The sequence below is a fragment of the Aplidium turbinatum genome, chromosome 4 (genome assembly GCF_918807975.1).
Source record: "Aplidium turbinatum chromosome 4, kaAplTurb1.1, whole genome shotgun sequence".
Taxonomy (NCBI): domain Eukaryota; kingdom Metazoa; phylum Chordata; class Ascidiacea; order Aplousobranchia; family Polyclinidae; genus Aplidium; species Aplidium turbinatum.
The window spans coordinates 40,188,600-40,212,737 of NC_137475.1; the positions used below are offsets into that span (position 1 = coordinate 40,188,600).

Sequence of the window (24,138 nt, forward strand, 5' to 3'; positions counted from 1 at the left end):
ATGTTAAAACCTATTGTGTCATCTGCGGAAAGGAGAAAAGAAAGCGTAAAAATATAATTTTTAGAAAAATTTATTTAAACGTTCGCCCAAAGTTAGAAAACCTGGAAATTTCTGCAAAATGTGACAAATCAGGCCGTATCTTTAGGTGGCCATGGCTCAGCGTGAATAATTTTACAAAGTGAATCCCAAATTTTGAAACCGTGCCTTAAAAAATAACAGAGATATCACTCCTAAAGCATAAGAAGAATCGACAGCGCCCCCCCCCCCCCCAAACTGAGCAAGACTCCAGGAGCCCCACCTTCTACGGGTTAAGGTAGACCCGGCTAGCGCGTGTAGTTGGGAATATCTAGCCTATCCGCAGAGGTGCAGTGGGTCCCTTGGATGAGGATGACGAGTGCCCGGTTGGTATATGCAAGCTGCGCCACAACTTTGATCTTGCTTGTTGTGTAGCCTTCTATGTTGTGCTGCAGAATGGTGGGCGTCTGAACTTGTCCATTGCCCCTTGCAGCTGTGCCGTCCGGGTGGAGGCTCTTGGTTGACAAGTTTCGTTTGGAATCTGCTTGGGTGTAGATGTTACTCACAGGATAGGGCACGAGGAGCCACTTGTTGTCCATCCCAAGTGTTGAGTTTTACAATCTTACGTTGTGTATTTTGTTGCAGAGATTGCAGAGATCATTTTGCATTTGTACATTCAAGAAAAATGACCGTTTTTGTTCAAGGTTAACTTCATCTACATAGAGACGAGCTGAGACAGTCGCCGTGAAAGTCGCATTCTTTGCATTGTACAAATTAATTTTATCACCTTATCATCAATCAGTAAACAGCACTTGTTCAACTCTCACCTTGTCAGGTTGGAGCAAGCTTTGTTGTTCATTATTTGTTCATCGCGCTTTGTATAAGTACCCTCCCAAGCGAGCAAACCTCGCATTGATTAACTTTGCTCGTGTTTGGACAGAGCTCGTCGGAGTTGAAGCCCCCCACTTGTCTTGTCACAAACGTAGCGATGCCGCTTTGATGGGATCATTGTTTGAAACCTACAGTATGAAACAGTTTGCTCAATGGTTCAATTTATTCACAAACAACGGAAACGATGTTTGCATTGTCTGTTTTCTTCGGTTATTTCATCTCACAGCGGATTATATCGCCACATCAACTAACTGGAAAATTCTGGCCTCCGCGAAACATGTTAAGTGTTATTTAAAATGAATTGTTAGTTTTAAACAAGAAATGTTCGTTGTTGCTGAAGGGCAGCAATCTTTTGAAAAGTTGAACCTTAGAAGCATTTTTAATTGTTCGTTAGCAAAATAGCCTATGCAACGCCAGTGGGTAGACGGAAGGGCATGATTAAAGCACAAAGCCTTTAGTTGAAAGGAAATTACAAGGGCACCAAGATAAATTGGGCTTCGAAGCATATTTTGTACAAAAATAAGTGAATTTTGAACAGTGGGAAAACAGAGATGAAGAACACTTTGGTTTAGGGTTTGACTTTGTTCCTGAAGGTCAAACATAATCATAGAACGTTCTGATGAAATACTCGCAGCAGTTTTCTCAAATTAACTTGTGGTGTGAAAAGCCTCTCCAGTCTCCATCCATCTTATGAGGATTCCATGCCAGGACTTTACAGTGCCATGGCCACTGAACAGTCGATTGCGGGTTTTAACTATTTATGACGTGGGAGCTTAACCACGTAATGAACGTTTGCTGGTTCTTAGCATAGCTTACTAAACAAAGTTATTTATCACTTGTGCCTTTTTGTATGTTAGAGATATCATGGAGTCAAAAATATCTGCAGAATGTAGATTGCAACCACTGTGTTTTGTGGAAAATTAATTATGGTCTCGTAGCCATTGAACCTGCCCGTCCTTGTGCATCCAGGTTGAACATTCCCTGGAGCAGAGTCTTGAGGATATATTTTGTACTGCTCAATCAAGTAACTAACTACAGAGGATCTCTAAATTGTTTGCAAATTCTCTGTCCCAATGTGATGTCAGATCAAGAGACATTCGTACATGACAGATAGTCTGCACAATACATTTGGATGCTTGCAATTGCTGAGATATCTGAACAATACGGAGATGAACATTTTGAATGAGGTGGTTCAAAGAAATACATGTTTTTCTCATCCAGACGAACTTTTGCCTGTCATGTGTAGGCTACAGATACAGATGAAGCAGTCTGAAAAGAAATTGTTAATTAAATTTAGAACGTTAAAAGATCAGTGGTCTACAGTGCAAAAATTGAAGATGGAGCTTATTTCAATGTTGAAGAGGATAGTGAGAGGCCCCACATTGATAAAACTATTTTGTATCAGCAGATGATGATGCAAAGGAAGATACAAAGGTGATAGGAAAGACATGTGACATGCCTTCCAAGAATATTAGGAAAGTAAGTTTTCCAAAGCTGAACTATCATGCAACGAATTACTATCATATGGTTGATTGGGAGATGGGAAACTGAACTGAAAACTGAGTCATTATTTTTAACATTACTATCCTTGAAAAACCTTGGAGCCTTCCGAAGTGCTAAACCACACTCAGATAGTAGAGAGAGGAATTAGATTGTGACTAAAACGGGCTCAGAAGTGGCAAGTCACAAGAGGTGGTTACATGAGACGGCTCAGCAGCCGATGGATTATGCCTATAATTGAAACAAAGAAGCATTTCGGCTTCAATTATAAATTGAAACAACAAAACATCAAAGGCATCGCAATACTTGAATAAAAAATATCTAATGCTTAAACGTCAGTTAATCTTCGTCGTCGTCATGTGAGCTTCTGGGTCCGAGGGTCTATCCTTTTATCACCCCAGATTCACTATGCAGACCTTCCACTGTCCGCAGAGCGCTGTTGATGACATTGACGATGTTGTGGCATTGAGAACTGCGGCACCAAACAGGTGCGCAGTGCTTAGCTGAGGAGTAGACAACATCAAGGGCTTCTACACACAAAGTGTCAGCCCTTGCTCCCCAGCTGGAGCCTGCCAAACTCTTGAGCATCGCAGCATGCGATGTGAGTTTCTTGCACAGTGACACTACAAATGATGGCGGTAAATGACAGATCTGTCTAAGGTCACCACGATGTATTTTGGTTTGTGGCAGAAGCACAGTGATTTTCCGTTGTTTAGGACATTCAGCTCACGATCTGCTTCCAAGTAGTAGATGGAAAGCTATTGCCACAGTTTTGGTTACGCTGAGTTTTTGGTTTGGTTTATTCTCGGACCGACAAAGCCTTGATAGGTTATTCCTAGTAGTTTCGCATACTTATAGAGCAGGGGTTCCCAACTTTTTATACCGTCGCCCCCTTTGAAAATCTTGAACAATCAATGGCCCCTATTTTTTCAACCTTTTGAAAAAATTAAGAAACGTCATTTAATTAAAAAAGTTGTTTATACAGTAACCGGTAGATATAATGATAAAATGATATAAATACAACATACAATAAACATGACTGTAGGCCTACATTAATTATTTATTACATAATATGCATTTATTTTATAGTATTTTTATTAAATTTCAATTTATTTATTTTGTAATATAGTTTTGGAGTGGACTTAGAGATAATAAATTTTAAAAAAAGTTTTATTTTGCAAATTTTTCCACGGCCTCCTTGAAAAAAGCTTATGGCCCACTAGGGGGCCATGGCCACCATGTTGGGAAGCCCTGCTTATACAGGCTCTTGACGCAGGGTCGGTTACCGAGATTGGCAGAGTGAAGTTTTCCAGTTGTTGAAGTGTTGTTGCCGGGGAATTATTCCATTCACTAGGCGCCGCTGAATGGAGAGCAGTCCTGAAATGCGTTGCTCAAGCGTACACCCCGAGAGTCGAACCAGCGCCGCGTGATCTTGAGCCGAGCGTGTAGCTACTGACCTGTCGGGTGAAGTTTTGATTGCCTTTTCTGGAGATAAGCTGAGAGGGTTTTCATGTCCTCGTTCAAAGTGTCTATTAGGTTTTTCCACGCCTTTGTGGAGTGGGAAATTGCCAGGTCGTCCGCGTTTGCGTATTTTGCTGAGACCGTGCTTGATAGGGTGTAGATGCTAAAGAGAAGTGGAGCCAGAACCGATCCCTGTGGGACGCCATTTTTCAGGCGTCTTACTCTGCTTTGCCGTGAGTTGGTGGTGAGGGTTAAACTTCGATTCCTAACAGGCTCCATGATCATATGGAACATTTGTTGAACATTTAAAGCCATGGTGCCATACGTTGTCGTAATGTTTACAATTATATCAAAACTTTGCAAGCTATTACTTAGCGACAGGTCGATAGGAGCGGCCTTGACATGGCAAAAAAAGAGGCTAGCATCATGGGTGAAACACGTGTCCATCGCTTGACTATAGCCATCTTCCTAGTCTGCTGCAACATCAGCAAGAGAAAAGTTGAGACAGGTAGATGAGCTTGAGGCAGCCAATAGCCATCATTTTATATACCCACAGATTAAAATCTACCACGGTGTGTCCCTTCAGGTCAGAGTAACTCCCTCACTTCTTTGGTAGGTATTTTCCATGTAGCCTAAGTATCGTGTGCCTGCTGAGTGTTTGGGTGTGTGGCAGGCTCTCGGAGCGGACGCATTAGTTAACCGGTTCTGTGGCTTAGTGGTTAGTGCGCCCGCCTCTGAATCGGTAGGAATGGGTTCGATACCTTGTCGGGTCATACCAAAGACTTTTTAAAAACGGTACTGTATCCAATTCCTGCTTGGCACTGAGCAATGGAGTGGATTCGGGTAATAATGTACTCTGTTGCGCCTCTATACGGCTGCATTGATGCTGTCAGCTTTGTAAAGCGCTGAGGAGCAACGCATTCTGCGATGGATACAACGCTATATAAAAACTAACGTTATTATTATTATTAGTGATGAGTCCGGTAACAAATCTATTTTGTACAGGAAATTGTAAACCTGCAAGGTTTAGTGGTATTCATCTTGAACTCTAAGCGTCGCGGGAAAAAATCTCAGCCTCATGGACGAAACACGTGTCTATTGCTGTCAATTCTTGCTACACTCGATTGCCTAGAAACACATGTTTTTGGAAAAGTTTGATGGCTAGTGTGGATGCAACACCGGTATGGCAAGCGAAACACAATGTTCGCTGTTCTATAGGTGACGCAGCGAGGTTGACATATTAGTCTTCGAGTCGGCTACTCCCCTTATTTTGGCATTCATTAAGTTTCTTTGTCGAAACATAGCTACGTGCTCTGGAGTGGTGTCGAACCCACGTCCTTTCGAAAGTCGCGAAGAAGTTCTTACTCGTTGGCTACATAGGCAAAGTTAACATTATTGCAACACGAAATTGGACGCGATGTAAAAGGTAAAGGTGGTCTCATACTTGCTTCTTCTTCTTGAAAGCTAGATTTACAGATAGCTGCATCGTGTCGGGAAAACTTGATTCAAGTGTCGAGTATGAGAAGATAAGATTCTCATTGTACAAAGCCTTCGGCACTAAGGAAAGTAGGGTGGCCAGTTCTTTTCTCTCGGCTGCCGCTCCTGCAGCAATTATGCCTATTCAATTTACTACACCCTAAGCCTAGGTAGAGGTTAATGGTCTTTTCAACACCCAGCTAATGCCGGGAGTCGAAACAGGTTTGCATAATTGGAAAACCAACGTCTTATGCCTTGCGCCATCCCAACGACGGATGCGATGTACAGAGGAATAATGTGAAATGTTTTATTTATTCTATGATTTTGTGTATCATCTTTACAATGTCATTACATTATTACACGACTCATTTTCACAACGAAAAGCAAGAAAGAACACAATCGGCAACGATTTTTAAGACTTAGGTAAGACTGGACCAGGAATCAAACACAAATCTACCAACAATGTAGTCGAAGGCCAAACTACTCGGCCACTGGGCTGGTGCGTACAAACGAAGCTAACGCGGGCAACCAAAAAGAATGAAGGTTCAAATATTCGGTTATGCTTTTCTCAGTTCATTCTGTTTTCGTTTCTGATCATCAAACCAAAAAATAAGACCTGGTTAAACACAAGTCTAGAAAAAAGGTTCGGAGAAGCAGCGGCAACACACAAATGTTAAAGCGTGCTTCTGACCGAAATAGTATTAAAAATTTCGTAAACACTCTGGATATTCCATATCATAGTACCATTCTCGCAATGATGGAACAATCCTTGGATGGTCAGGATAACCAAACATAGGAATATTGCTTTTAGATGTGTTTAGGACAGGGTTGTAAATATTATCAACATTTATACCGTGCAAGATTCGACACAAATTGCAATAACCAGTTGTTCTGTTGTGCTGTGGTATATCTTCTTCTTTCATAGTTCTCCACTTGAAGTATTGTCTATAGGCTGTGGTGTTTTTATCAAGATAGTTCAAATATTCAACTAGTTTTTCTGGACATTTGAAATCTTCCACATAAATGCACGATCCAGGAGGAACCACTGCTTCATAATCCGACTTCCGTGCTCCCCAAACAACAGGCACTGCTCCCATTACAAATCCGTTATAAAATAACTTCTCGGTTATATAGTCCTTACAATGAAAGCTGTTTTCAAATGACAAATAAAACTTGTATTGCTTAATAATTTCCAGGCTGGAAATAACACCATTATTTGGAAAGCGTCTTCCTCGTAAATCCACTTGAAGACCAATATCTTTTAGGTTCTTAACGTAAGTCAATCGCGTTCTGGCACCTCTCGTTGTTCCAGAATTGGACACAATCCAAATGGCAAGTTTAGTTTTATTTCTTATTATATCATCGACATCTTTTGAAACATCTTTTAACTTAGATTTATGCAACAGCCTCAAATAATTAGGATCCGCACCATAGAAAGCATATACATCCGCATCTCTCCTTAAAAATAAATAATATCCTTTTCAGTTACCTGCTGTATCACTTTTTGGTTGATATAAACTTATCTTTTAATTCACAAGGGTACATACAAACGACCTGTTTCATCCTGATGGTGCTGGTTCGCTGCGATAGTAGCGATATGCAATTAGCTTGCGGAACACAATTTCCTAGTCATGTGCAATGAACGAACTCGCAGCATCAGGATAAAATAGGTCGTTAATATCTACATTGTAAAGTAAGCAACAATCATGCTGCTAATGGCGAAACTCAATCTATTACATTATCCTTTAATAATAAAATGTAAGTATCAAATAAAATACCATGAAACAAAAATTTTATTTTATAATATTCTTAATTGTGAGGAAAGATTTTTAGGAAAATCAAAAAAAAAAAGGTTTATGTGAGTGGCAATTTTACAAAAAATTGCGTTTCATTCGATGAAAGATGTAGAGAAATATTGTTACACACAGTCAAAAAGAGTTTTATATAGCATTACTATAGTTCCGACACCGTCTCTGTAGCTTTTTGGTTAGAATGACTACATCTGTAAACGTGGGTTCGATACTTTGTCGAGCCATATACCAAAGACTTTCTGTTTGGCTTTCAGTAGAGGAATATATTTAAATGGAAATAATCGGCTGGGCCTCGCCCATTGCTTTTCTTTGTAACCAACAATTTTTCAACTTCGGTAAATTCGAGAAAATGGAAGCTATTGTACCCCTTGTCTGGTTGGGATCATCCACAGAGTTTTTTACTTATCTTATTCATCCTCTTAAATAGGTGGATTGTGTTTGAAGAACCCGTAGCCTTATTTGGTGTAGAGGATGGGAATGACAATGGAAAAGAGTCGTTACATCAACCCGGATTTTTGGAATGAGGGGGCAGCTGCAATATCATTTTCTCATTGTCACAATCAATGTGCAGGGCCTCGCGACGGGCTGCTTTGTATCTTGACCGAACGTGCTGTTTTAACTGTAAAATTTTTATGCGATGTGTTATTGTCTGTTACTGTCCGGTAGTAGCCTTTGATTGCGAAATCTTTGTTTTGTGGCGTAGGCTACTTCCGGAGCATTCTGTAGCATGCAGGTCTGGAATGTTCTTTTGTTTGTCAAAATTGCCAAATGTCGTTTTTTATGACGTCATAAGGATGTTTACCAGTGGATCTTTGCGAAATATTTATTACGTGACGTGTTCTAGAGCAGTGGTTCTCAAACTTTTTCAAAAAATTTGTTGAACGGTCCCTTTGCGATTTTTTCAACGACTCACGGTCCTCCAAAAACTTAAGGCAAATTAGCGCAAAACCGGTTCATCCTTCAAAACGGTAGTCTACCCTTCGAAAGCCATCTCACATGAGAGTACAACAAGAGAGTTACAAATTCGGAATCACTTTCAATGCACAAATCTGCAAATAGGCCTACACGAGAATTGAGTGCATTTGCTTTGATAAAGTTCACTGCTTTATTCAGCTGAAAAATGTCAAGGACATTTTTCAGCTGATCAGGCAAAGTTTTTGCTACGAGGGCTTGGTGACAAATAATGCAATGCGTACCAGCAACATCAGGAGATTGTTCGTTTACCAAAGTCTGAAAACAGGAGCGGCAGCCAAGCATAGTTGGAGCACCGTCTGTGCAAACACCGATAACATGTTTCCATTTAAGGTTGTGTTCGTCGTAAAACTGGTTCACGAAATTGAAAATTTCTGGAGCAGTTGTTTTTGTGGTGAGTGAACTACAAAACAAAAATTTCCTCCAAATGCCTTTCGTGTATGTAGCGTACATGAACACATAAATTTGCAACATCCGTTGTTTCATCAAGCTGAATTGCAAAGAAGCCAAACATTGACTTCTGTATCTTTGACACTATCGGCGACAAAATGTTTTCCCAAAGCTCAGATATTCTCTTGCTCAAAGTGTCGTTTGACAGAGAGACTTGCTTAAGCTTTTGAACTTCACATTCTCCCAAAACGCCTGAAAATTTTTACTTTACACAATTGTTTTCTGCGGGATTGTGTTAATTTTTTTGAAAGGTGCTTCGCGGTCCCAGAAAATTGTCTCGCAGACCCCAAAAGGACCGCGGACCCCAGTTTGAGAACCACTGTATCTAGACTAGAGCATACTGCCCTGCATGCTGGTATGAAGACTTCTTTTGCTTGCTTCTCATGTTTTGCCAGGTGCAGGGTTTATGACGTCCCAAAGATGTTTACGTGTAATGCAACTTGACAGAACAATACGTTCTGTAACATTACGTAACCTTCTCGAAGTTGCTAGACCAAACAACCTGCTATAAATAGCGGTGTAATTTGCGTAAAATCATTATGATGAGAGATAATTATTGTAGTAGTGATAGTTGGCAATAGACGCAAAATCAATTGTTGATCGAGAGTTGAAGCTATTGAATACGAGTAAAGTTGATGCTAATATAATTTCTGATTGAAATTAGAATCGTATGAGAAGCTGTGAGTGGATCACGTTAAACCCGATTAATAGTTGTAAGCGTTGGAATCTATTGCTGTTCACTGTTACTATTACTTTGATTAGTTGCTTGAAATTGCTGAACCATTGGTTAAAGTCCTTCAATAATTTTCATTATCATTTCACTAGTAGAACTATTCGACATTTGATTGACTGCTTTTCGGTTATAACCCATTAAACTACGTCATTGAACCTTTCCAAGTCTATTTCCTGGTAAGAGATAGAAAGAATCCGTGACACTCATTAAAAAAGAGAGTTGGATAGCTGAAGGAACCCCTTAAAATTAATCCTATACCTTGATGACGTTTTTTTTTTTTTTTATCTGAAGGGTGTATCAAGAATACAGTAACAATTTTCATGGTGAAAATGTGCACATGCATGGCTGAGCATTAGGCTGGCGCAAAATCTCGAAAAAAAATTTTTTTTTCTTTTAAATCTTTCGTCAGTTTGGAATATTGTTCCTTTTGGTAAATGTATCTCCTACACCAAATTTCACAAAAAAATATTAACGTTTGACCCTGGTTCACTTGGTTTGAATTTTTTCAAAATATCGAATTTTCGCTTATCCCTGAAACTGCTCACCCGCTATCTTCTAATGCACTCTAGCATCTTAATGGACACAATAAGAGGCAGTAACACAAACTTGTAGCAAGCAAAATGGTTTAATTAGCAACTCCATGAACACTGAACACTGACACATGTATTAATCTCAAAATGTCGAATTCTACCACACTTCAGACATGATTTTCTTTGTGCACTCTTCACGTAATAAATATCTACTGCTTTCAGTTTCTTGAATCATTTGACGATGTTTATCGATTTTCACAGGCCAACAAAACTTTTTTTTATATAAAGACATGTGAGAGTCATTTTAAGGTATTTCGAGGCCCCTGATTCTAAAAATGCACTAAGTTTTCTCGAATTGGCTTTAGATTTTGAGTTACAGCAAAAATATTTTTTTTGCAATTTTGAGCCCCTATAGATTTAACGTCGTGTCGTTTACTATATAGACAAAACTGGAAGTAATCCCAGGCACAATTCTGAGTTGTGTAAACGCTATTTGGAACCAATCACGCTGATTACAACCCAAACAAACAGCTATTTAACGTTTACTGGCCTAGTAACAATCAAAATATGATGTGAAGCAAGCCTGAGGATACAAGATGTAGAATATATAACTTGCGTTTGGCATTAATATATTTGTTGATTTCAACAGTCTCAGACTTACTAAGTAAGCTACTAAGTACAAACAAAATGCATACATTGTTTTGCTTAACAAACTAGACAAATAAACAAAACAAAGCTATCGATGAACAAACGCAACTCTTTATTATGATTGGCCTACTGAGCAACACCCATCAAGGTTTGAAGGCCATTTATATAATTACAGAATACAAAGTTATGTTCTTCAGTAAAGTAGCTGCTTAGAATTTTATCCTTGCTGCGGTAGAACGTAATCTTGGCCTTGGAGTCAAGAATGTCATGTTTATCGAGATGAGGAGCCAAGATTGCAGCTACCACTTTTGATAACTAAATCTTTAACTACTACAGTAGGTGGTAGAAATGATTTTGAGAAAAAAACTTGACCTTGCTCCAAAACATTACTAAAGGTATTGAGGTTACTCTCAGTCATGCCTGTTTTCCTATTGTTTCAAGCAAATCACCACTTGAAACTAGAGAGGGCAAACAAAAAACAGAAATAGCAACATCCATGCAATGACAGCCTTGCATACTCCGTGTAAACATGATGTTCCGACTTCCTTCGAACATCCTCACCGTGCAGAAGTATCAATTTTCATGGTGATTCCACGGCTCTCTTTATGCCATAGCACTCTGAACTTCTTAGCCTTGAGCCCATCAGAAACGGGTTTGAGTGCAATGTTTGCATACTTTAGGAGGAACCCAGGACTTATCTTGATCACCCAGCTTCATGTCAAAGTAATAATAATAATGCTTGTTTTCATATAGTGCTGTATCTATCGCAGAATGTGTTGGTCCTCTGCGTTGCCTCATGCAGCAAAATATATCTGAGTTGTTTGTACAGCATCCTACTTGTCAAAGGCATATTTTATTAGCCTATATGCCATTTATTTAGCCTATAGACCAGAAAAAAATTCTTGCAGCAAAGACTTGGCTTTAGCAAAGGCTTGGAATAAAACTTCGTTTGTACAAGTATCCATTTCAGTAGGCCTACCTTTTCAATATAAAGCTGCATTCATAAACACATGACTTTCGGGATATTTTTCTTGTGATGTAGGCCTACTGATTCACAACTGTTTTCATTGAGTATTCATGTCTCCCTTGCGTTAAACACAGTTCGTTTCAACCTTTGCTTGCGTTTTGAACTTTCGTGCAATATGAACCAATTGAACTAGACAAGTGCAATTATGACATCATAATGGTAAACAGGGCTGAAAATAAGTAATTTGCTAATTGATGCCATTGAGAAACGATTTCAAAAATATTTTCATTGTCGAATAACTCGAAAACTAGAGCCAATTTGAAAAAACTAAGTACAGTTTCGGAATCAGGGGCCCTGAAATACTCTAAAATGACTCTCATCTTTTGTGCCAAAATTTTTTTGTTGGTCTATGTTATAGATTCACTGACCGCGAAAAGGCTGTAAAATCAACTAAAATGACACTAAAAGCATGCACTATTAGTGACTCTCAGACTTGGAGTAGGGTGAAGATGTTCCACGTGGAAGTTAACAGGGGAAGTGACGTCAAAGTCACGTGGTCAAATTTTGAGAAATCCTCTCTTTAGATACTGCTAAACCACTTCGAAATTTACTAATTTTTCAGAAAAATTCAGAATTTCTCCTTGGGTGAACCAGGGTCAAAGGTCAAAAGCCAACAAAAATTTTTGGTTTACAAATATCAGTGAGCAAAATGGAACATTATTCCAAACTGACAAAAATTTTAAAGAACATCAAGGAAAATGAGCCACCCTACTGAGCATATTTGTTAACAACTGTTTCGTTAAACACAACATACAATATGTCTCGTACCTGTATGTCATAGTTAGGTTGAAACGGTCATCATATTTTTCGAAGGGTGGCTTAATATTTGTTTTTATCATCAAAGGTGACTCCAGGCTTAGCCAAACATAGTACTGGTCGCTTCTCCTGTAAAATTAAGAACATAGTTTTTGAAGAGTTGATTGGTGGTGAAAAACTTGAAGATTGCGAGTGGAGTGTTAATCAATGCTCACGGTAACTTGAAGCTGCAGGTTTTCGTCTGACTCTCTTCAGGAGCTATCGTCAGAATAAAATAATCCTAGAAGCGATGAGGTATTTATATTAGAAAAACGAAAAGTCAATTTGGCTAATCAGAACAATTTTACACAAACCTTTTCTTTGGCCAGTTTGAAGGGTCAATGTTGTTGAGGTAAAAAACAATTGCCTTAGTTGAAGGGTCCTCAACCTAAAACATAAAAACTACGTGAAGTTATGCAAATATCATTTATATATAAATATCTTTCATGAAACATTGTAAACTAATCCACTGCTTTTTTCTTTCGTCTGAGCGATATTTTTTCAAAGCAGAAAATGTGGCAGTGGAGATTTGTACCAAGAGCTTGTCGCTTATCAATCTGACGCGACATTAGTCTTCTGACCAAAATTGTGCAGACGAATGAAAGCGCTTTCATTGATTCTTCGTTGGCTGCATAGCCGAATGGGGAGAGCCATGGTTCGACGTTCGGTAGAGCGTTCGACACCGCTCAAGAGCATATGACTTTATTTTAGGAAAGACAGTTAAAGGCATGCCGCCGATTGCAGGGTTGCGCTCCTTCGACTATGGCCCTTGATTTCTTGCATGATGATGAGCAATGCGCTGCTTTAGAGCGAAATGCCTACGGATCTCGTTTTGGTTATGACGTGCTGAACGGAACGATATGGAATGTAAAATTAAAAACAAAATCGTTTGTTTGAATAACTTGTAACAACTCAGGTAAGCAGCTCAGTGAACAAAAGCTGCAAACCAAGTTTATAAACTTATCTCATCAATGTAGATTGAACAATTTGTTTATAGAGGTAAAGGTGAGCCCCACACTTGATCCAAGCATCGGGGGATTTGAAGATAAGGTTCTCATTATACTCAGCTATCGGTACCAACAAGAGTAAGGGGGTCAGTTACTTTCTGTAGGCCTCCTGTCCTTTAGAATCTACGCACACCCAATTTGTTATAACCTGGATAGAGGTGAGCGGTGGTTTTCAACAACCAAGTGAACCCGGGAGTCGAACCAGGATTGCATGATTGGAAATCGAGTATCTTTTCCGCTACGTTAATACATCGCCATTCTGTTTATAAGCACGGTATAGTTTAAACAAAATTACACTATAGATCAAACAACCATTTATGAATTTTCAAAATTTTCTAGACTGAACATTAGGGAGGACCATCCGAAACAGATCGCTTAGCAACTCGAGTTTCTTAGGAGGTTCGTCGAGTAAATGGCGAAATCGAAAACAATTTTTTAATTGAACGCCAGGAAGACGGTGCACAACCAGGGGCGAGTTTAACTGATGGGGGCTCTGGACACTCTCAGACCGGGGACCCGTGCAAAAAATGTTTTTGCGCCGAGGGAGCGAAAAACTGTACAAGATGACTTGAAAGTCACCCACGCGGTTGCTAATGCCTTTACGCCAAACTCAGTCGCCACCTTGTGACTAAAATTAACCTTGAAATAAAAAGGAGGCATTTTGCAGAAACTTCAAAGGCTGAAAGAAAATAATGATAACACTAAATCACATTTTTGCACGTCGAAAAGCCCTTCAAAAGGTTGACCCGGAGCAACTGCACCCTCTGCCTCCCCTTAAATCCGGGCCTGTGCACAACACGGTCCAACTAATCAGTAAATCACCGCATTTCATGGATATTACCCCCCACCAGTGGTGACGTTCTCCGCAACTGCGCCCTAGTGAAGAAAATCATGAAGAATAAGGACACCGGAGGTTACAAGAAGGAATTGGAGCTGCACGAATTGGCGGAAGCAGTGGCGACAAAACAACGATTTCGCTACGCATTAGCGAGTGATCAAGAAAATTCTGAAGGAATGGGCCATGGTTAAGATGAAGAAAAAAATCTTCATGGGGAGAAAGAAGGCCGAAAGGAAAATTTCATTGAAGGCCAGCCTTGGCATTCATACTCTTTTCAACGTCGTTGACGACAAATTGCTGCACTCACGCGAAGTTGATTTCGTTATGGACCAACGTGGAACACGCATTTGTTTCATTAGAAACGTCGATTTAGGCGTTTCGCATCCAAATAGGCGTTTTGCATCCAAACAAAAATAAAATGACTATCCATCCATCCATCCGATTGGGAGGCGGGAAATCTAAAAAGAAGAGGGACGAGCGGAAGGAGCAACTGCTTTCGAGAGAAAACGAGTGAAAGAACGAAAAGAATGTACTCACGACTCGGATGACCACAATACAGAAGAAACTCCCCAAGAAGGCGCTTCCCTTTTAGAGTGCTCGATCGGCAGAGAAGAACTCGAAGAAGAACAGGAGCAATGCACTTTCGATCTTTGTACAGTTGCGCGTGAGGCAGAATGGTATGGAATTCCAAGTCGAGCAACAGCTGCCTCGCAACCGCAACATTACTGGACACAAAATATGATTTCAATCCGACGATGATAGTCGACAAAAACAAGCTCGTTCGTGCACGAAAACGGCTCCATTTAGAGACGAGTCACTTCGATCGACACAATAGTTGAAAGCCTTTACTGTGACGACAGAAAGGATAAAACCCTTAGCTTGAATGGCAAAACTGGCTATCGTCAAATATAAATCGAATGCGTGATGAAATACCGTGAAATCGAATACGTGATGCTGAAATACCCAGGATCTGAATATATCGACCACGTTTCCATTCACGGGCGTTCAACTGGGAACAACATGGCCAAAACGATGTTGGCTGCTCTTGATGTCAAGGGAACTGACGTGAAAGGCATTCGGGTCGTTGGCTGCGACGGAACTTCCCTCAGTGCAGGTATGCACACAGGAGCCATCACCACCATTGAGCAACATATCGGAAGTACGATGCAATGATCGATTTGCCAGTTTCACCTCTACGAAATCCTGCTTCGGCATCTCTTCGGCGAGCTGGAAGGGAAATCATCAGGACCGCAAACCTTCAAAGGATTTATCGACCGTGTCGTCGCTAATTATAAGTGTAAAATCGGAGAATTTGCAGTCGTCGAGTTTGAGAAGATAAAATCTGATCTTACAGAAGTCGATGAGGTGATAGGAGTTAGCGGCGATCAAAAGTATCTGATCGATGTGTTGGTCATTGAGGGAAGTCTGCCTCCAGAAAGCATTTGATTCCGTGATCCAGAAAAACAGGATCATGCACGATGGCTTACTCTCGCTTCAAGGATATGCCGACTTTATATCTCGGAGCCAGAACCAATAGAGGCGCTGATAGACATGACGACGTATATTGTTAAAGTTTACGCTCCCATCTGGTTTATTATCAAGCAAAACAAGAAGGTCTCTTAATTCGCTGCTCGGTCCTTCCTTCGGTTGGTTAAGCTGATTCGCTATCTGACAGGCCAATTAAAAAAAGTCGTCGATAGTGGCCAACAATCAAACGCCTTCGCTGCGCATTCAGAGAATGTAGTGTTGGCCCTTCTGCATGACGAGTCTCGTAGTAACGTAGTTCATCGGATCCAGAAAGACGCAAGCTCGTAGTTCTTCGGATCCAGAAAGCAAGGGACAAGTACACGAGTGGGATACGTCGCTTCGAAATTCCTAAACTAAACTTTGAGTATACAGATTTGACAACAAACTCGTTGTCCGGTAGAACGAGCGGAAACTCACTGAGCCACCAATTCTACACGATTTCAGCATCCAACAGCTCACAGAGCTTTTCGTCGAGACCGATGCTCCTACATTGATTGACAGTTTTCCGTCCGGCACACAAGCAGTTGAGCGCGCAATCAAACTCTTCACCAAAGTAAGCGATGAAGCCATCGGCCATGACAACAGACATGAACTGCTGCTCGCTCCCAGCGTTCACGTTTTAAGTCAAAAAAAAGATTACGTTCTGTGATTGTTTTTGACTGTTTTCGTCGTTTTGCGATTTTTCTATTTTTTAATTATTTAATTTAATTTTATTTTTACTTTATTGGGGTAATATTGACTTTTTTGTGCGGCGTTTTCCCACGGCCCGATCTAAAAAAAGCTTTCAGATTGTTTGTTTGTGACCTAAGCCTCCTATCTAAGCCGAATTGCTAAGTGATTTGACAAAAAAGTGCATTGACGGCCCTCCCTACTGAACATGACTTGCTATATGGTGATGTAGAATAAACTTCCCTGCTTCAACAAGTCAGCAAACGTCAACTTCTCTGGTTGGAACATTGAATACAATATCCAATAAAATCAGTTTGTAATGAAACTCTCCTATTATTATCAATACTGGTCCAAAAAAAACGAAATCAAGGGAGATCAGCAGAAACATTTATGTAAAAGGTCCGATCTCTTACAAAGCACAGCCTGTAAAACTGCGACAATTGGCTGAAAATCACCAATAACGGAGACATTTTATTGACGCTATTTTGCAAACCTCTCATTGTAGCAAATTTATTGGTTTGATCAACCCTATGTTAGTACGTGCTGTTTTCGTAAAGTACGTCACGGGCTATCTCAGCCTGGTGCTAATTAATCGCTAACAACCGAAGCTATGAAAATCGCAGAGCCAAAATATTTTACAAGATAATAGCAATGTGTATTGTGCGAATAGAAATTAAAATTTTTTCAAACAAATTTATTGAAATAAAGTGTTTGAGATGAAAAAATGTGAGAAAAGAGGTTTTTATTCTAATTTCCCTAAAATAGCTTCAAATGTGACCGTTCGAACGCATATTTTTGCATTATAACATAAAGTAATGGTAAACTAAGCAAAAATTACTTTTGCTTTTAAATACAACATAAGGCATTTTTGGACGTTTTTACATTAAAATTTTAAAGTAATTGCACTAACATTTGATAGCTTTAACGCACTAGGCAGTTTCATGAAAATGTTTAGCCACCTGAGACGAAATGCTTATCGTGAAGGGCAGGAAGGTAAAACAATGACCAGTGCAGGTTTAGAAAATTCGCAAAGAATAAAAATTAAAAGTCACGAAATTTCACATTTCTAGCTTAAAATCCTTCTGTGAAATATTTCACTACTAGAGTGGGGCGTCCTCATAAAACCCCGTGTCGCTACAGATAGGGTTAAATACCCACCTTTGATCTGTTGAATATTACTGCACACCGTCCACAATCCCCTGATATTTCTATGACATGTCCCTCACTTCTGCGTTGATCGTTCCATATAACGATGGTATACTTCTAGTAATGGAATCGTATTTAATTTAATTTTTTAATTAGAACTCGTTTATGTCGACAAAAATATCTAAATAAGCGAAGTGTAGCAATGCATAATTCAGCACTTTTTGTTTCCAAATTCCAATTTTGTTTACTAAACGAGCTCTTGGTAATGGGTAAATTTGTTCAATGAATAGCTTTCTGTAGCCAATTTAAGTGCATTGGTCTAACAACATATTATGTAAGTTCGTGAATATGATGAAAGTTGTGTTTACTTGCAGTTCGTAGACACACAGTTGTTTTCATTTATCTACTTGTTAAAAAGCTTTGTTTTTATTTCGTGGCAGCTGATGTGTTCAGCACATGTTGCTGAAACAACGTGTTTATGTAATTTAAACTCAATGCTGAAGAGTCTGAGTCTTTAATCGTCCAAACGGGTTGATTTACTGCTTCACTGACGTTTTCCATACCATGACAATGCGCATCCTCAGAAAAATTAAAATACATAATGAAATATGAAAAGTTATATACTGCAGTGCGGGTGAAGGCAAGAGAAAGAAAGTGAAACACACATTGTTTTGAAGGTTGACCTAAAGGTGTGCGAACTGCTAGCTCTGCTAACTATGCTTCGCTGCCATCGCGAATTCTGAAGTAGCGACTCTGCGTCTTGATATCCTATCGAGTAACCCCTTGTTTTGTTTGGAAATAATGGAAAAATCTATTTTGCTGCATGAAATTATAAATAGGATTAACTTTAGTTATGAAAGTATTTTCCACTGGGTCTACAAACGAGTAAAGTACTTTAGGGATTGTTTTGGCTTTGTGTACCATAATGTTATGTGATTTTCACGTATTTAAAAAAATAGTGGTTGAAAACTCAAGTGGGGTTGAAGACTCAAAATCAGCGGTTGAGAACTATGTGGCATACGATGCTGATGCGCTCACCCTCATGGGCGAAACACGTGTCTATCGCTGAATTCATGCTACACTCGACTGCCGAGAAACACAGGTTGAAGAATTTTTTGGACATTAGGAACTTTTTCCTTTTTGAAGAAAGAGGGCAGTACCTTATGGTTAGAGACCAAGCATCTGGCAGTCCTGGGCAATCGCATCAACCTTACTGGCTCACAGTGTACGCGTAGTTGACCACGCATGTGGACGTAGCTGTCGCGTAGCCATAACCACTCAAGTAACGTCTGGGTGCGACTCAATCGCTTGCCTACTGGTGTCGGATAATTCCGCTCCAACATGCACAAATGAGGAATGGCAACATCTGCGATCTGTGAGTTCTTCAAGAAAGAATATAACGCAAACCACACCATCTCCAACTGCGCCGCTTATCGTGGGGCGAACGGTGTGCATGGCCTGCGCGAACTGTAAAACTAATCGATACAAAGGCTGCTTGACATCTACCCAAATAACTAGCCAGAGCAACTGTCTCTGATCAAAGGTGCTAAATAGCAGAGCTCCTATAGTACTCTTGTTGAAAAATAGAGTTCGAAGAAGAACCACTCCAAACAAGTTCACAATCGTTTGACATCTGTTTCCAACTTGAGCATGAACCACAACTCCCATCTTCTTTTCAATGCGGCTTTTGACCACAACTTTTTCATCAGAAACTCGGTGTTCAAAGTCGCGTTGTACATCGCCCTGTTAGGTAAACAAGGCTATAGCGCTCGAACACAAGTTGTACGGACGCTGATGTATTTTAGTTGAACATGAAACTTACAAGGAATTTTGTTGCCAATGCCAGAGTTTTTTTGTTGTTGTTTCTTACGACGCTGTAAGTCCACATAGTTCTCACTTAGCCAATCCATGAGGACATTGTTGCGTTGGTGAGCTTGGAGATATCCACCTTGAAGTTCAGTTAGCCTACTGGGCATGCCAATATCAAATGGTCTGTAGACTGATTGGGAGCGTTGCATTTTGGGCAGTTTCGTTGATTGATTGATCATTTATGCGTAAATTTGCTTGAATAGTAAACTTTTTTATTGCCTTGCAACGCATTGATCTAGCCTACGTGGCTGTGTTTTTTTTCAGATATTTTACTGGACAACCTATATTCTTCACTTAATGTATTATGATCTACTAGCCTACTTCTATCCAAAACGTGCAGTTGTTTGCTTTTTATGTTAGAACTTTACCATTACGCATAGTTTGTGAAGTTAATAAACGTGACATATGGAAACTTTGCTGTTAGTTTTTGGTTGAGGTTTACAACCTTGAAGCAACAATGAGCTACTTAGATTAATATTTTGATATGGCTAAACAAGACAAAAAAAATTGATAAAATAGCATATTAAACTTTGATCATCCTTGTTATTTAGTATAATCTAATACTTCTGGCTTGATGACGATGCTGTTTGCTATTTATGTTGAAGGTTTTACTGTTATAGGTGCCTGGTAAATTTGTGAAGCTGGTAAATACGAAAAGTAAAAGCTTAGTGTTAATCTTTGATTTAGGTTTGAAGACATAAGCGCAGCAACATTGAACCGGTTAATATGCATAGATTGATATAGCATACTAAACCTGTATGATTTTCCAATATACTTTAGGTATATTTAAGACTTATATTTATATAAAAAAAGAAAAAATTGATTTAAGTCTTTATCAGTGAAAAAATTAAAACACATGTTTGAACTACAAACTATAAACCAGTAACAAATCTAAGAATAAGCCACATTAAATACAAGTAAAATAAGCATAATTAATTAAGTATCCCCTATAAAATTTTGATCAAGACCGGAAAATCGTCATATCCTTCTCTCTAGCGCCAGCTGTGTTTGGAGCTTCTCGCAATCCTCCGCCACTACTCAACAAGGATGAAATTAAAGTAAAATGTGGCCCATAAAATGAGTGTCATGTGGGCCTCCCCCAGAAAATTTTAAAAATTATTTTGAATTTGGTGCATTTTGAGAGCATTTTCAACAAAAATGTGGGTATAAATATTCCTGTAAAATGGTTCTGTCCGGTGACTTAGCAAAAGGATAAGATCATGTTTTCTTGGGCACTTTTCGGTAATAAAGCTAAGTCTCTATGTTTTCTTGTTGCTAATTCCTGGCTGAGATATTAGAATGTTTGGTATTGGCTAAACTCGCTCTTTCAATGCAGTTTCGTTTAAAATTAGGCAAACTTTGTTTTAGAGACATAGAGATTGAAAGCATCATTCTCAATATCGTGACGTCACACGCGTGTCAAAGTGGGGTTGCAACCCCCAACCCTCCCCCCCCCCTTGGCTACGCCACTGCCTATATCTGCATGACATTTGATTGGTGCGCCTTCAGCGCCCTTACGAGAGTAAAAGGGGACTTACATCAAGCTAGTTTAACGAAATAAGTGCTAATAAAGATCACACATCAACTGTTAATCTTATTTTTACAGTAGCTTACAGTTTGGAATCTTGAAATTATTTGCAACTTCTCTTTCGATTTCGGAGCTAAATTTAACGAAGTTTTGCTGATTCAAGACTCAATCTGCTTCTTACTCGACTCGATTAGCAGACGTATCCCGGATAAAGCTTTGTTATGTGCTGCTGTTTTTACGCTTTGCTGTGTGGTTCAACCCAGCAAACATTGATTGTTGGGCCAGCGTTGGCTATATGCCGGGTATGTTGGCACAAGGTTGGCAATTTTGTCCGTCATTTTTTCAACATTGCCAACAATACGCCAACAATTTCAATATTTCTTATTATGCGTTCAAAAAAACAAAAGGTCTCAAAGATTTTATTTCAGGTTTATTTGTTTTAATCTTTACAAATACTAACACAAACCTCTTTTAATGTAGTATTGCTTATAAACACAGTTGTGTGATTGGCCAACATTGGTAAGAAGCATTGCCAACGTTGTGCCAATTCATAACAATTTCGGTGTTTTCTTTCAAATCAAGCAAAGATATGCCATCATTTGCTACAATGTGCAGATTTTGTCATTGTAGTGCAATCGTAAATTTCTTATGTAGACGCTTGACAAGACTTGATGTAATTATAAAAAATCTAAAACGTTCGCAATTTTTGTTTACTTTTTGTATCATTTTGTGATGTTGCCTGGTTTTATGAATAAACAAAAGTTACCAAACGGCAGATTTTATGGAATGGCAACACTTGGGCTTCACAGCTTCGTTTTTCCAAAATTATACACAAACAGAAAACGAGTTGGTTCCGTTAAAAAATTGTAGCAGCCTGATTGCCTTCTTCAGACAAAAAACGGCATCCTCAAATCGTACTGTGTGATATGCGTACTTTGAGTAGACAATAAGACATGGCAAAAAAAAAATATTGACACCAGTCAGCTCATGTGACAAGTTTGCCGCAGGGGCTTAAAATTGCCAATGCTAACTAAAAGTTGGCCCAACCTTTCTTTGCACTTGCTTTAATGCTTCTTTCAACATTTCCGCTGGAGATTGATAATCTGTTAAAAAAAATACTCACCATTAACAGTTCACATGTTACCATTGTTAATTCACATGTTACCATTGTCAGTTCACATGTTACCATTGTCAGTTCATATGTTACCAATGTCAGTTCACATGTTATCAATGTCAGTTCACATATTAACAACGTCAGTTCATATGTTACCAATGTCAGTTCACATGTTATCAATGTCAGTTCACATGTTAACAATGTCAGTTCATATGTTACCAATGTCGGTTCACATGTTATCAATGTCAGTTTACATGTTAACAATGTCAGTTCATATGTTGCCAATGTCCGCCACGATAGCTTATGGGTTACATAAGCTATCATTGTTAGTTTATGTTTGAAGTGTTGACGAAAATAATACAGCATCTTTATTTTTTGTTATGGCAAATACTATAATATTTTACCTGGTACAGGCCACTTCATTTTTTTATTTAATCTCGATTTAAAGGTTTGGCTCATCAGAAAATCTGTTGTGTGGTTGAAGTAATACGTAATCATCACCAGGCATGCGACGATGCTAATGAATGTGACGTATATATAAGTTTTGATATTCAACATGACTTGGTTTTAATGAGTTTGCATTACTGGAGAGAAAAATACAATGAAAGATTAGTTCAATTGGAATGTTGCCTACTACTTTTAGAGGCTACACATCTCTTTAGCTTCACAAATTTAAATGTCAGTGCAAAGAAACACTTGTTTAATGGCTCTACAGAAGCATTGAGTAATTGCATATGCAGATGGTCTTAGAGCAAACTTGCAATTGCAACAATGGCATGATGTATTTAATATCGTGCTACAAATTTGTAGTAACCAATCACTAGCTTAATGAACATAAGAAAACATACAAATCCATAGTTTTTTTCTTAATCTAAACCTTTAAAGCATTTGGCTAGGCTAACACTCACAACAGCATTTCAATAAAGATTTACCATTTATGTTACTGAAGGTAGAATTGAGATAGGAATCCTATTGGAAAAAAATTGGGCTCCACAACATAAATTGTAAATCTTCATTGAAATACTGATGTGAGTGTGAGCCTAACCAAATGCTTTAAGGGTTTATAGTTATGAAAAAAGCATTGATTTGTTTTCTTAGTGATTGCTTTTGAATAAGGAAGATAGTCCATTTGTGAAAGTGTCTTAGTACCAGATCGTCTTTACCAGTAAGCTTTTTCCACTTTTGATTATTTTAAACATATATTATATTTCATCAATCCTTAATTTGTATCGTCTTTATCTAACGATTTGAACTTACATCTATCTCGGACAGCAGTTCTTAAAACATTGTCAAAACGAGATCACATATAGGCTAGGCTTCACCTTTTATTTTAACAAAAAATAAGTTAATCTTGGGCCACAGCAAAAAGGGCTTTAAAAACTTTGGCTTAGTCTATGCTACTTTACATCTACCTTTGTTTGGTGTTGAATTAAAACTGTCTATGATTTCATTTAGAATAGGGCAACGTAAGTTTAGTAAAAAGTTGACTATATTCTAATGCAGTGGTTCTCAATCGGTTGTCCGCAGACCCCAAGGAGTCCGCGAATCGATTTCAGGAGGTCAGTGAAAGTTTCCGACTTTGCAGCATGATTGATAAATTGCGAAATTTAAAAATTGGTTGGTTGTACTTTATTTGTGTATTACCGTGATTTTCAAACTGTACTTCCAAACGAACTTGTGCGATGTCCATTGAACTTTCAAAGGACATTGCACAAAGGTTGGTTTCCTAACTAAAAAAATATCTGATAAGTGAATTAGTTTTTTAATAACACTATGCTCAACTTAATTCTTTTGAGACAGCAGTCTATAAATCAATGTTTAACTAAGAAAAAAAAACATTTGTCAGCAGTTTATCACCACTCACAGTTTTGCAATGACAAAGATTATAACGAGTTCATACTGATCAAAAATGAAAAAAAGAGGAAATTCTTTGTAACGGTCGCAAATATTCTATTAATTTTTGATAAAAGTTTATAGAAAAACATCAAATCAACATATAGATGAGTGAAAAAATTTTGAATGCAGTGATATTGACGACCTTTTAACCCTGTCTTAATACGACACGGGGTCTAATGAGGACGCCCTACTCTAGTAGTGAAATATTTCACAGAAGGAAATATGCTAGAAATGT

General features: G+C 38.8%; 1 protein-coding gene across 1 annotated transcript; it reads right to left on the reverse strand.

Moving 5' to 3' along the window:
* Positions 1 to 5,653: 5,653 nt before the first annotated feature.
* On the reverse strand, positions 5,654 to 23,275 carry LOC145769462 (3-galactosyl-N-acetylglucosaminide 4-alpha-L-fucosyltransferase FUT3-like). The gene is made up of 7 exons (XM_082581104.1): positions 23,265 to 23,275; positions 22,412 to 22,524; positions 21,941 to 21,996; positions 17,509 to 17,613; positions 12,624 to 12,697; positions 12,283 to 12,399; positions 5,654 to 6,801 (listed from the first exon to the last, which is right to left on the reverse strand). Exons 2-7 carry the CDS (start codon positions 22,503 to 22,505, stop codon positions 6,045 to 6,047), a joined length of 1,203 nt encoding a protein of 400 aa, XP_082437230.1. The 5' UTR covers positions 22,506 to 22,524; positions 23,265 to 23,275; the 3' UTR covers positions 5,654 to 6,044.
* Between the last annotated feature and the right edge of the window lie 863 nt (positions 23,276 to 24,138).